The sequence below is a fragment of the Patiria miniata genome, unplaced genomic scaffold (genome assembly GCF_015706575.1).
Source record: "Patiria miniata isolate m_02_andy unplaced genomic scaffold, ASM1570657v1 HiC_scaffold_24, whole genome shotgun sequence".
NCBI classification, from domain to species: Eukaryota; Metazoa; Echinodermata; class Asteroidea; order Valvatida; family Asterinidae; genus Patiria; species Patiria miniata.
This window is the reverse complement of record NW_024037063.1, coordinates 15919159-15934207: the sequence shown is the minus strand read 5'-3', so window position 1 is coordinate 15934207 and position 15049 is coordinate 15919159. Positions and strand designations below refer to the sequence as shown.

The 15049-nt window shown below is 40.6% G+C and overlaps 1 protein-coding gene across 11 annotated transcripts in view; it reads left to right on the top strand.

Moving 5' to 3' along the window:
- LOC119732014 (DDB1- and CUL4-associated factor 17-like) overlaps positions 1-15049 on the top strand; it is a 66035-nt gene that overhangs the window by 49817 nt on the left and 1169 nt on the right. For 9 of the 11 annotated variants that reach the window (XM_038205374.1, XM_038205375.1, XM_038205369.1 and 6 more), the window contains 3 exons: positions 834-917; positions 1237-1344; positions 7132-7258. In XM_038205374.1, coding sequence (XP_038061302.1) covers positions 834-917; positions 1237-1344; positions 7132-7258 — 319 coding nt within the window. The remainder of the gene's footprint in view (positions 1-833; positions 918-1236; positions 1345-7131; positions 7259-15049) is intronic. The other 2 variants (XM_038205379.1, XM_038205377.1) reach the window with 1 other exon arrangement.

Here is a 15049-nt window from a genome sequence, read left to right as displayed (position 1 = left end):
GTAAAAAAATTTTACTATTGAAATTTACGGATGCTGTCCAACACACATCAAAGTAGAGGTACATGTAGTGTAGACATTTAAATTGAATCTGTGCAGCTGGAATACAGACACATATAGAACAACAATTTAAATTTATAAGGGAATAAATGTGTGCTTGGCTGGTTTTATACACAATGTTTAAAACTGGTTGGAGTCTGGATGTTCGGCGAGGGTAATTATCAGCATCCAGACTCTAACGGTCTTAAACATAGTGTTTAATACCGGCCAAGCACATATTTATTTCCATTCATAAATACCTTTTCGGTCAAACAATCTAAGCTTTTCGGTCCAAAAGTCAAAACAAGCCAACAATTGTAAATTTCCAACAATTTTGTTGCACAGTTTTACTTCATGTATTTTGGGACACCCCTATAGCTATATTATGGTATGTTTCTCTCGCGAGTCGTGGTAAACAACGCCTTATATGAAGATTGGCGCGTGTCGCTCATACTGCACGATAGCTGTGTCGGTGTATTGTGAGTTTAGGACTACGAAATACTTTTTCACTGGTAGTATACCTATGTGGGGATTGTGAACATTCAACCAATAAAATGATAAAAAGCACTGGATTTCATAGGAGTCCCAACTTTAAGTGACACTGGAAAAGTGTTTAAGACCAGCCAGCAGGTCTTTATCAACAGTTTAAAACTGTTGGAATGTGTAAACTGTCTTGCATGTACATGTAGGTATTTATGAATGTCTATTAATTCATTCCCTGATGTCTCAAAATCTGCCTCAACAAAGAGGTAGTTTACTTTGCATTTCATCTTTATTGTGTTTATTTCCCGATGTAGTCAGCAGAAGGGATGATGAAGTCATTTGTGCTATTCAGTGTTTTCCCTTTGGAAGTGATTGGACATCTCACTGTTACCCAGCAGGTAAGAAGAATCACTCTATTCAATTCTGTTTTTGTTGTTTAAACCATGTAAATTACTGGATACTGGCAATAAACACCACCTTGCTGTTTAATATCAGTACTTGCAACTACAGGCTGAGACCACAAATACCAGTACAGCAGACAGCTGTCGTCAGCAGACAGCCTAAAGAGGCATCTAATGGAGCCTGCAGAGACCTTGGTCACTTTTCTCATATACAGATGTAGTATGCAGAGGATAATGTACAATGAGCCTGGCAATCTAGACAGAAAAGGGATACAACTTTTTAATTTATTTTACATTTCTTCCTTATATGATTCAGGTTTTTGGTGCAGATATTTGCAATGCAAACGTAAGCGATGGCATGTTAATCGTGATGCATAGAAATGACAGAGTGAGGATGTATAACTTGGACAAGATTATAAATGAGGTATGTCATCTTTGCCATTCAACAAGCAGTGGACATGAATAGGTATTAAGACATCATACCACTATTGCCTGACTGATCTTGCTTAACTGCTCAGATTAATATTGGAAATGAAATAATTCAACATTTATTTGTAGACTTAATTTACAGTTATATAATATTGGATGGCTTTGAGGTGGATACAAGAATATATTGCACGAGCTATGACAATATTGCACGAGTCGAAGACGAGTGTAATATTGTCATAGCAAGTGCAATATTTTCTTGAATCCACTGAAAACAAGCCATCCAATATTTTTATTATTATTTATATCAGGCTGACTTGATCCGCAAGAAGCACAATTCAAGACACTGTCTTCATTACATCTTTTTCGTTTACATCAAACGTTTTGAAGCTGCCACTGTAATGGTAAACAACAGTGCGAGTATACCTGGCCTTCAAGCGCGCGGCGTGTTCGGTGTTCGACGGTACGCGCGCGCTACGCTCTGTTGAGTGGTTAACAACTGTGACTTTCTACGCTCTTGACCAAGCGGGAACCTGCGAAAATGCCCGGATTGACTGCAATAACAATGTTATTGCAGTCAACTTTTTATGAAAGCATACAATATGCTGATTTATTTTTACCGCCGGAAGCCTGATATAAATAATAATTAAAGATACTTTAAATGCCAAAAATGCAATATTGCAATGAGCTGTGTGTTGCTCCCAAAAGCCACATACCAGCAGTACGATGGTGCCTAGAAACTGCACAATACTCTTCACTTTGCAAGATTTGAATGCTATAGTAGAAGCCAGGACTGTATATTTAAAGGCCATATCAGGGAAATGGCTATACATTTCAGACTAAAATGTATTTTGTGTTCATTTGGTATACAGAGGTATGTTTAAACATTAATCCAATATTCACCAAGTTACCATTTCATCATCCGAGTCCGACACTTAAAGATTGTACATGTATGTTTAACCTACACATTTTCCACCCAAATGGGTGTGTTATCTATTGAGCTATTTCCTTTTTGTTCATGTCTTAAAGTAAAACACATTTTTGTATTATACATAGGTTTATCACACAAAATTATTTTAAATAATCTGGAAGATAACTTGCAGGATAACAACAAATTAAGTTGGATCGTAGCATTTCTTAAAAAAACAAACACTGTTCTTGCTATTTCTGAGTTTGATATCGAGAGTTTGAAAATGAACAGAATTTGCAGAATCTGCTTCTCGAAACAGAAAAGGAATTTGAATCTGAAGACAAGAACTTCTGTAATTTTATTGATAAAAACATAACTTCGTAAAATTTCTTGAGTCCAAAACGAATTGTTGATGATTGATTGAACAGATGAGCCATATAAGAAATGAGCGTTGTTTAGATCATGATTGTTGGGGGGGACAAAAACGTTCAAGATCAGAGCAATAAATGTTACAAGATCATAACCGTAGTGACATTACCGTAGTGACAGACCAGACGCGCGCCGTAGCTGTCAGTCAGCGCACGGGTGAAAATTATCACACTCACTGCACACCCTCGCAGCTCTCTTTTGCTCCATCGGTAGGTTTATTTTTCTCCATTCTATTATCAACCTTTCGTTGACATGTAACTTTCGCTCTACTGAAATGCTTGTTGTGCTTATTCATTTATCCAGGTCCCAAAATCTACTGTAAACTATACTATTTTGTCGCCTAACTTCAGCCAGTTGATGTGTGTGACATCATGGTGTATACGGCTATTGCATGTTTCTAACTTGTGTGGTGGTGGTGGTGCAGTATTAATGACTTGACTGTGGTGAAGTTAAATAATACGTTTGTAAATAGATCGGTTGTTGATAAAAAAGCAATCTTTTTTTGGCAATTTTCCCCTGTTCCAACCAAACGATTATTTCATTATCGTCTCCATGTACATGGTACATTGAGCCTAAAACGGAAATCAGCCTAAAACAGAAATTAGGATTTTTGAAAATGGAATTTACACTTTTCTGAAATGGAAAAACATTGGCCCTAAACTGGGGCGAGTGGAAATAAGATCGATAACAAAAATTAACCTCTTAAGGACGGGGTGTAATGGGGACATTCCTCCACACATAGAGCAAGTGGCCCGCATGACTGCGCAGCCTTTGTGTGGTAGCGGGACTGCACAGAAGTAGCAGCTGTGGAACTACCCACTAGCTGTGTGCCACGGCATACCACAGCTGGCAACTGCATTCCAATGAGGATTAGCGGCCGGGGCCATGACCGCTTCCCATACGCATGGGGTTAATGAGAGAGTGAAGTCTGGTCAGACGGACTGAGGAGGGTGTTGCAATGTACACTGACTTGTACTACAACTGAACTGTGGCTCACGGCCTCAATAAATTTTTGGTCTGCCGGCCAATCCCGGGACATACCGTTATTTCGTTTTACCGTTTTGCATTTCCTCAAAACAAAAACAGTAAACAAACCATTGACCGTTCTGTCATTTTACAGTTTTGTAAAACGGTCAAACGGTATTAAGATAAATGCGGTTTCTCTGTTTTATAAGTTTAATAAAATTCATTACAGCATAACGATCAATGATTTTTGTTTTACAGTTTTACACAAATAACTTTGAAAAACAGCAAAACGGTCAGTATTGAATACAGACTGTTTTTTTTTATTTCAGTGTCATATAGTGAGCAGTCCATGGTGCATTTTGTGGTGCTGGACAAGGGGGATGGAGGGGGACCATGCTTTACATGAAAAAGTGTTACCTCGGCATAATGCGTGGTGTGATGATTCCTGGCGTGACCCTGACCCCCTCCTCACGCGATTCAGTTGGTGGGGCTTAAGAGTTGCAAGCAAAAATGGCGCTGAAAAACTTCAAGGGAGGACATTACTTTTTACAATGGATACAGGATGGTAATACGTTTGAAGAAGTTGCAGATATTTGAAGGAAATTGGAGTTCGGCGCGGCTCTTCAATAGCCAGTTCGAAAACTATGTCGTGAGAACGAAATGTGAGGAGGGTAATTTGGGTCCCAGGCAATGACTCGATCCCATGAGGACGCATTAACATTCCTAGGTGCATTGCTTAATTACCGAACCTAAATCAAAAAATGGTCGACAGGACTATTGACCGTTTTTCATTGTCATGTTCTTTAAAACAACACTCTGAAATGAAGCAACTAACCGTTTATCGCTTTCAACAATTAAGAAAAACAACAAAAAGGTCATTGTTTTTTTGTGACCTAACTACCGTTTGACCGTTTTACAAAACTGTAAAACGAAAAAACGGTCAGCGGTGCGTTTACTGTTTTTGTTTTTGAGGAAATCCAAAACGGTAAAACGAAATAACGGTATGTCCCGGGATTGCCGGCCCTGTACCTGCGGTGGCTGTATCCACTCGCCTTCTCGCTACGGGTGACGGCGACCCAACAAACTCAACTGTCACTCAAACTCTCAAATGCTTCTCTCTCGTTCAAAATTCTGCACAACAAATTTATACGTCCCTCAAACGAGCTTTCACCTGGATGTTAACATAATTTTGGTAGCAACTTCCAATAGGGCACCACAAGTGAATTACCATAAGAAGGGACATTGAATTACCATAACCATTGTCTACGATGGCATCTTACTACTAGATCGTTGAATAAAAGAGATAATTGGTGTTGCGTAATAATTAGAACGAAGTGTGTAAAGTTGCGTCGATTTTCGTGCGGGGTAAAAAGAGCGAAAAAACAATATGCACAAAAAATACTCGGAAACAAGAACAGGCATAAAAATGGAAATAATTTGACATTGTCCACTCTCCACAAAACCGAGCGGTTATCACTACTAAAATTTTGAATGGGAAAGAATATGGGTGTGAAAGCAAGATTTCTGGTTGCCTCTGTATACAAATGGTTTTATTTACAACAGACTGGATTTTTTTTTTTTTTTTTTAAATATGGAGACAGTGAAATCTATATGTGCATATTTTTAGGTGATTCAAAGAAATTGATTAGTGTGGCAAATAGCCAAAGATGGTATAGTTACAGTGTATAAAGAACGACAGTCAAAAGGGGACTGTAAGAGATCTGAAATATAATAAGATACAATAATGAATTGCCAATGAATTACTGTGAAGTAATATTTCTGATCAAAGTTTATGGGCAAAATTAATGTTAGCCTCTACAATACTGTATTGTCCCAGTAAGTTAAAACCAATTTTGAATTACCATTTCTTATTTAGTGTAAAAAAAGAGTACCTCTTCAAATACAACATCTCAATCAGCAAGGGAATGTTACTGTGTTGCCAATTTAGCAAGAATAGTCACTGCAACAGTTAACAATGCAAGAACTGCTTTTGCAATGGCATAGTATCTATGATAATGCAGTGTTCGAATGTAAAAATGTAATATTTACAGAATAATGTTATATTAAAAAATAATGCAATATGCCAGCAGCCAGTATAATCCAAGAATACATTTCTGAGTGTGTGCTGTATGTTTGGACAAAGCCAATCTTTTCTGGAAAAATTGGAGAGTCCATTACAAATACTAAATTTGAGCAGAAAATTAGCGACAATTAAGATTTGAGCGTTCTCATTTTGCAAAAGTACAAGTTAAAAAGTTTAAAGGCAAAAAACATATATACATGTAGGAAAATACACATTGTGAAAATAGTTCTTTTCCAGAGCCTCGATCCGAAAAGAATTGGAAATATGTTTGAATAATTATTTACAATAAAATCAACAAACAATTCTTCATCGCCACTATGATCAGTGAATCAGTGAATATTGATTCTCAATGTCTCAACAAAATCTGACGTAAATAAACAGCTATTATTTTGCCAAACGTACGTCACAATTACTATTGCAATTAAAAATGGAGAAAATTACAGTGACAGATTTTATAACGGCATTAACAAAGCGCGGTATTTAAAACTCGCTAGAACTTAAGTTCTATTAACTTTCAAATGCAGTGCGCAACCAATGTGGGGGCGCTGTCAGCTAAAAAAAGTTAAGTTGGCCGCGAGAGGGCACTACGTGGACATCTTTTATGCAACAAACGTACGTGTACATATTAACGGACCCGACATGCATGACATGTTGTGTTGTATAAAACAGGTATAATGGAATAAGAGTCCTGTCGAGTTAAGATCACTGAGAAAACATGACTGGTCACATATGTATTTTTTAATTGCTTTTTTTCAAACGGTACAAGAGTTATTCACGCTTGGAAGACATCAAACAACAAAATTTACCCATATTTAGTCATGGAATAATTTATTTACAAAGTGTAAATTAGTTGCATTCTGTTCTCATATGATACATTGGTGCCCACCCATTTCAAAGTTACTAATGTAGGGACCTGTCTACCCACAAGGTAGATCTGTTTTTGACCAAAAGCAACCCTGAATAACAGCCTTTCCAATAGGGTTGCAAACACCCACAAAAGAAGTTTGTTTATAAACAAGTTGAGAATTCATTAGGAGAAAAAAAGGAATTTGTGGAAGCGCATGGACATCTGTTACTGTTCAAAGAATAATTGGAATTTGTCTTTATGTTTGAATAAACTTTGATACAAAGTTTGTTTTTGAAACATGTATTCTTGGCACAAAGACTGTTACACTAAATATTGAAATTATTCCATTGTATGCTTTTACACCAAACAACAAATTGCATACTGAAATTCTCTTTTCTTATATATTAAAATGTGAACATAAAGCATAATAGATGCGAGTGTAATGAATGTTTCAAATTGCATTAAAACTCATTTTATTTGCCATTAACTAGCCCCTGGTTAAATGCATGTTTCGAAGTTTTTCCATTTTTTTTGTATGCATGTGTGTTAGCAGAATATGAAATTTCGACAGCGCCTGGGAGAAGTATCCCAAACTACCAGTACCGGTACTTGTAGTTCATCATCAGGAGCTGTGGGATCATTTCCAACAGGAATACCAGCTGATATACATATAACAGGTAATTCAAAATGACACTTCCATTTCTTGTCACAAGAATTTGTCATTGGAATCAACAGAGGGCGCACTTTCTACATTTGTGTTTGATGTGTGACATGAACATCAAAATGTTATAAATGGATATCTTCTCACTCAACAGTTTTCGTACAGTACACTTGCAGTTGTAAGTTATTGATGCACATGAATCTTGGATTATTTTGCAAAATCAAACTCAGAACACTGTTTTTTACTTTATCTGTAATTAGTTCATTAGGGAGGACAATCCCATGACGTGACAATTGCAACAACAGTTTAAAATAAAAAAGGGATCTTAACTAGACTACTCCAAAAAGTTCATTTTCAAATTTGTAGGGGTTCAAAACACATTTTCTTTCCTTCCAATTTTCCTTTGAAAGATGTACTATCTGTGCTCTTCAACAATTTTTGTTCTCTCTCGTACAGAATTTTCAATGTATGTTTTGTATTAATTTGTTTTGATTATGATGTTTTTTTGCTTTCCTCAAAGTTGCGGAAAAGCCTTTGTTTTGTTCTGATTTTTTGTGTTGCCTAAACAAAGTTTTGGAGACACTTACCAGTTCTAAATTCTGTATGTCCGCATGCTACGGATCATGTTCGTAAGGACGTATGTCCATGTGACTGTCCGTACTTACCACAGCTACTTACACCACTACTCACCCTTAAAGAAACGGTACCCAAGAAGTGAAATTCTAAAGAAAAGGGATAAAGGGACAACAATGCAAGTACCCCAGAACTCCCATCTGCTTAAAGTTTGGAAAAAAAAGTGTATAACTTCTACATGCTTTTTGCTTTCATGGATTTTGATGAAACTTGGATGCAGTGATCCTTGGGTGAGAAGACACAATTCTTCATCGATTACTGAGGTCAACGGTCATGTAGGGGTCTATAGAGGTCATTGTTCAAATATGCTAAAAATGCATAATGTCTTCATACTTTCGTGATGGAGTGATCCTTGGGTGGGGGATCATCACAACTCTTTCAAAATTGGAGGTCAAATGTCATGTAGGGGTCATTTGAGGTTTAAAGGGATATACATTATTGGCTTTTGTTGTAATTTTCAGAAATGAACTATTTGAGGGGTTAGTATAATATATCAAATATTGTTTCACTGACATGTTTGAAGTTTTGTGTTCGAAAATGCTGGAAAATCCAAGAAACACAAAACTGTTCAAGTAGTCTGGCTCCACTAAATATAAAATGGATCAATTTACAGATGGCAGAAAATTGTAAGGTAAGGGTACCAGTCTAGCTGGCCTGCACCCGTTCATGAACATGTAACCAATAGCAAACAAAATTTGGACTGAATTTAATGGTAAATTTGGAGCAGTAGTTGAAAAATAGTTAGGGTTTTCCAACAGTGGTCGGCCGACCACCGCTGGAAATTTTTACAAAAATACCATTTTCTTGAAAATGACTTGACACCAGGTGCCGTAATTTTACAGGATGCTTTAGACTGTCATTTACCAACATCCTATCAAGGTATTTCGTAAAAACTTGGTAGTTTTATTTTTCGATGTTTGCAAATGTTGTATATTCCCTTTAAAAAGAATCAAAATTGACTTTTTGTAAAAACACAAATCATATAGGGATCAACACCGCAGGAAAAAGGGACACAGCGGTCCGCGGACCACTTGTTTATTAACTGTTAAACTTTTTACATTTTCTTCTACTTGCAAAGTATGACATACAATACAATTAGATTGACTTCAAACTAGGCACAGACAAACATTTACATTTACATTTACTTTATTTCTCGGGGTAAACAATAAAAAACAAGACAAACAAATTAAAGGACAACAACAGAAAACAAAAAGAACCTAACAGCTCCCGAAGGATCACCCAAAAGAGACAAAGTCTCTGTTGAGGGGCTCTCCTGACTAAATGGTTCACACACAAAAATATGAATTAAATTGAATTAAATTAAATTAAATTAAATTAAATAAAACAAATCTTCAAAGAAACCTTAAAAAGAAACTGACTACGTGTATTAAAATTAATTTAAATGTAAGGAAATAATATTAAATTAAATTATACTAAATTAAATTAAATTTTACCTCGTAATCACATCGTCACACTTGAGAGAGCTCATTATTTTAACAAAAGAGCGCACCCCTATATAACGGTGCCCTGGCACATATGCCTCAGTGCATTTTTGTGACCGGTACCTATCGCCCAAGAAGTCTTCAGAGCCCACACTACTCGATCTGCTCACTTTGGACAGAGAGCAAACCCTGACACAACTGACCCAGGTCCGTCTACTTCAGGCTCCATCGCTGCTGGCAAGCCGCTGACGTCAACTTCCTCAGTGAAGCCAAAGAAGAGAACTGCAAAAACAACCAATGTTGTTAGTCAATAAGAATTCTCGGCTATGCAGGACAGAATGGCAGTATTCGCCGAGGCTATGCAGACACTGCAATCAACAGTGGTGTCTGCCTTCGACAACAGACCAGTGAAACTTCAGAAAAATGACCAAATGGTCTCCTCAAGCGACTATTAAATGGAAAATGCAAACAAAAACCAAAAGGCTCTCATTACAAAGCTCTGTGAGTCTGTAGTTATAATTGGTTACGCAAGATATAAGCTTAATCTACGTTGCCGAGAATTCATTAAGCCTGACCTGAATCGGCAGTTCGCTAGTCTCTGTTCCACAAAGAGGACCGTAACTGGGCTTTTGTTTGGTGATAATCTCTCACAACAATGCAAAGACATTTAGGAGACAAACAAGCTGGGCCAAAAATTTGGCAAGCATGCAGGTTCTTTTTCCAACCTGAAACAGGGTTATGGAAAGCAGCACAACAGACGGGATGCCAAGTTGCCCCGCCCATCAGGTCAAAACCAACAGGGTTATTTAAACTCCTGGCACCCGAGGGCGTGGCAGAAGAAAAAACCCACAGACGGGCGGCAATCCATTGCGACCCAACCTAATGGTGAGTGAGCACAAATGTGATTTTATCGCTCAAAGTCCACTTCTGGGACTCTCTTACCTGTTAAACCTTACATTTGCATATTTCTCTAGCCTAAGGCTCCCAATCGCTAGCGTTTTATACCACAGTAAATAGCACCCTCAGCACCCAAGCCCTCAGTACCCGCATCAGTCTCTGGTACCCCTCCTCTTTTTCTCTAGCGCTCACACGAGTGAGACGTAGAATTTTCATGCTCCTGAAGGACTTGCATTTTCCTTCCTTGTATTGCTAAGTGTTGATTATAGTAACATTAGTTGTACACAAAGTGTGTGTCGTCTTTTTCTTAATTGGTGAAGTAGTTGTTTTGTTTCGTTGTAACTTATAGAATACATCATGGCGGAGTCACGCATGACTAAGCACGGCACTCCTCCCCCCCCCTTGTTTTTTATGTGCAGCGCATTAAACCCAGGGCACGTTTAGACACTCAATATTTATGCCCATGGTGTCGTTCATGTACCCCACAAACACCTGCAAGGTCTGCCGTTCGTGGGGAGATGACGAATGGGATGCAGTTTTGGCTTGGCTCAATTCTCCGTTGCCATCAGTGGACTCTGCAGTGAGTAATTCTCCCGAGTCATCACAACGCAAACGATCGACCCAAAAAAAATTGGGTACACCTAAGTCGCTTACCGGCGACGCTTTCCGGGCCTCTGGCCCCTGGTAAGAATACCCAACACGCTGGGGCTAGCGGCGCCTTCCCGGCCCCCAGTTCCCATGTGTAATTCACTCATGTACTGGAGACACGCTTTCTGGGCCTCCGGTACACCGGGCGCAGGGAATAGGGCTATGCCTGTTGGGCCTCTAGCCCCTACTCCCGGTAAAAAGAAAAGCAAAAAATCGGACCACGCCGGGTCCGGAGATATGCCTTCCGGGCCTCTAGCCTCCGGTGCCCCGGAGAGGGATAAGAGGGTGGCTCCTTCCGGACCCCTAGTCCCAACTTCCGGTAAAGCGTGTGGTAAGAAAGTTGGCCGACCCGGGGACGAGCAGACGTCCTCCAGGCCCTTGGCCGGAAATACTGCGCCAGAACGAGATGACCCAGATCATTTCCGGGATAACTCGGAAAATTTCCGGGATAACCGGGATAACCCCCGGGATACAGATCCGACCGGATGGAAACCGGGTCATCCAGGACTCACTGGAGCCGGAGAGATACGGCTTATAAGGGTAAGCATCCCCATCACAAGAAACCCCGGTGCCGTTATTATAGCTCCAGTTCCTCTTCAGCAGAGTCCATCTCAAGCTATTCTTCGGGCTCCAGACGTTCGCGTCGCTGGAGCTCTCGATCCGACACCATAAAACATATGCTTTTACAGGGTTTCCAGCAGTTATCGGCCACAAAAGCATTTTTGTTCAGTCAGCGAACCTATTACTGTTGGACCTTCACAAGACCATTCGGCGTCCGAGTCAGGTGATCAGATGTCAGTTTTTCCCTCCGATAATTTATCTTGGGATTCTGACAACCGTCTACGCCCCCATGCAGCCGTAGACATACAAATGGGTTCAGCTGAGGGTCAGAAAGATCAACCCACTGAGCACGAGTGCCGCAGGGAAGGGCGAAATGCCCAAACTCCCCAAAGCCGTCTCATCCAATGACAAGTCTGCCATTTCATTACCTCTTTCCGCCTCTGACCAAAGGTTACGGGTGTTGATGAAAGTTATGGTCAGAGTGCTCAACATATCGCCAGCTGATGAACCAGTACCAGATGAAAGTGGCCGCCGATCCTATAAAAAACGTATGACTCCCGGACTCAGGATTTCCCGGTCTTTCTGATCGATTGATCTTGTGCCGATTGGATCAAGACTCTAGCGGCAGTAAAGAAATGGCGCCCTCTTGCGACAAGAGGTACGTGGCCATTTCGTGTACCGCGGTCTGATTTTTAGGAATTTCTTTCAGTCCCGGCTATGTCAGATACGGTCAGAGATAAAATCACGGCTGACTACTGGCCGTACGTCACGTAAATCTCCATTTGTCAGCCGTGAAAGAAATAAAATGGAGGATACTCTTTCAAAAGTTGACACAGCATCCCGAGCATCACGATTGTCTCCGTATTTGCATGGACCAGTTTGTTCGAGTTTCCATGTGTGCTACTGCAGCTCGTAGGGCCAAAGTTCTGGATGCCATTTTTCTACCATGTTAGGGAGCAAGGGCACGCCTTGAATCACTTCCCCTTTTGGGAACAGATTTGTTCAATGGGAAGTTTCAAGAGGCCATAGAGGCGGAGGCCAAACGTTTCGAGGCTACAGACAAAAGAAATCTGCGAAAGCCTACAACCGCAAGCACCACATCTGTTAAGGGGAATGAACAGCCTGCTAGTACTAGTAACCAGCAGTTTCCCTGTAAGCCTTTGAAGCCCTTTCTTTGGCGTGGCCGGGCCTTCACATCCGAACCTTGTCCACAGGATAAACCAAATCCATCCAGTACATCCATCTCCGGTTCGCGAGAATGCACCTTTCGACCCTCATACACTCCCTGGCCTAAGACAAGTTATGGAGGCTACCGCGACTTTTTCTTCCTGCCAAAATAGCCCCAGCCATGGCATGGTTACGTTTTCTGGGGCTCATGGCCATATGAGCCCCTTGCTAATGCCTCTCTGCTCCACTTGACATTAAAAACAGTTTTCCTGATAGCAGCGGCTACCGCCAGGAGACGCAGTGAGTTGCATGCCCTTACCATAGAACAGGGTCATGTACGATGGGAACCACATGGAGTTTGACTGATCCCTGATAAAATGTTCCTGGCAATGAATCAGTCATCAACTTTCCAACCATCTGATATTTTTATTCCGGAGATAAAATCCATCTCTTCCATCCCAGATGACAAACTTTGGTGTCCGGTTCGGACCCTCAAGTGGTATTGCTCCCGAACTAAGCCCCTAAGGGGCAAGACCACCCATCTGTTCATTACGACAACTCAGCCTTACTCAGGGGCATCACGGGACACGATCTCCCAATGGATAGTTAGGACAATCAACTCTTCTGTACCAGATTGGCCTACACATTCAGAGAACACTGCCCATGCTCATGACACTAGAGCATTAATGACATCATGGGCATTTTGAAAGGCGTTTCTCTGCCAAACATTCTACAGGCGGCTGCTTGGAAAACCCCATCAACCTTCATTTTGTGCTACCTGAAGGACATTTCATGTTCAGAAGGCCAAACGGTACAAGTAGCCCTTTCGGCTGCCATGGCATCTCATCCCAACCGTCAGGACAGGTTGACTGTCTCTAACACCTAGTCGACTGGAACTCCATATACATGTAGTAGGTGAGTTCCTTTTCACATATGTACATGTACTTTGGTGATGTTTACCTTTCAATTTTGGTGAGGACATGAGGGGACATACCAATCTAATCCAGGTAGTGCTTAGAACAGTAGTACCTATGGCAGCCTCGCCCTAGCCCTCCTCCTATAGACGGTGCTAATCTATGCAAATGTAAGGTTTAACAGGTAAGAGAGTCCCAGAAGTGGACTCCCCAAATCAAAGGTGATTTGTGAGTCCATGAGGGGACGATACTTACCTGATACTTACCTCCCACCCTCCTTCCCCACTTGGGCTCAGCTGGCAGGGATTACTAAGTGCTCGCAATAGAGATAAAGAGGACAAGGGTACCAGAGTGATGCGGGTACTGAGGGCGCTATTTACTGTGGTATAAAACGCTAGCGATTGGGAGCCTTAGGCTAGAGAAATATGCAAATGTAAGGTTTAACAGGTAAGAGAGTCCCGTTTTGGACCCACAAATCACCTTTGATTTGGGGGAATCCAATGGCAGGGTTGTTTGTGGCAGGTAGACTAGCATACTTTATGGCCAAATGGCGTGAGCTTACGTCCGACATATGGGTTTTTAGACACAGTAAACATTCCCATATCAAATTTGCCAAATGGCCTATTCAAGCGCATATCCCTACAGATATATGTTTTTCTGATCATGAATTTTCCATGATAACTGAAGAACTTGCAAAAATGCCCCAAAAGGGAGCTATTGTTCAGAAATCGCACACAGATGGGGAATTTGTGTCAAACATCTTTCTCAGACCTAAAAAAGATGGGTCGTTTCGCCCCATTATAAATTTATGGGGCTTAAATGCGTTTGATGCTTACTACCATTTTAAAATGGAAACTATTTGCAACCCAAATTCAGGTCATCAGAGCAAATGATTACATGGCATTTATTGATCTTAAAGATGCATACTTTGCAGTTCCAATTGCCAAAGAGCATAGGAACTTCTTGTACTTTATTTGGCAAGATAAAGTATACGAGTTTACCTGCCTGCCTTTTGGCCTAGCGTGTGCCCCTCGGGTCTTCACAAAAGTGATGAAACCAATGATAGCAAATGCGGCACGAATCATGTGACTACATTGATGACTCGTTACTTGTCGGGCGAATAGCCCAAGAATGTGTTGATAATGTACACGCAAGAATAACCCTTACTCAAGCCTGGGGTTACGATTAATGCTAAGAAATCAATCTTGACACCAACCCAGGAAATTGTTTTCCTCGGATTTAACCTAAATTCTGTAAACATGACCATCTCAATACCTGCGATCAAAGTTGAGCATACCCTTGCGGCAATCAGAAAGCTTCTTTAGATGAAAATTTGGGATGTTGCTAGCATTATTGGCCTGTTGGTTTCATGTGAACTAGCAGTTCCATATGGTCCAATGCCTGATTATGTAATTGAAACTGATGCCTCAATGGAAGGCTGGGGTGCCCATTGTAATGGCCGCACTACTTGGGGTCAATGGTCCCACCAGGAAGGCGTTCATCATATCAACTATCTTGAACTTGAAGCTTGCTTCCTTGCTCTTC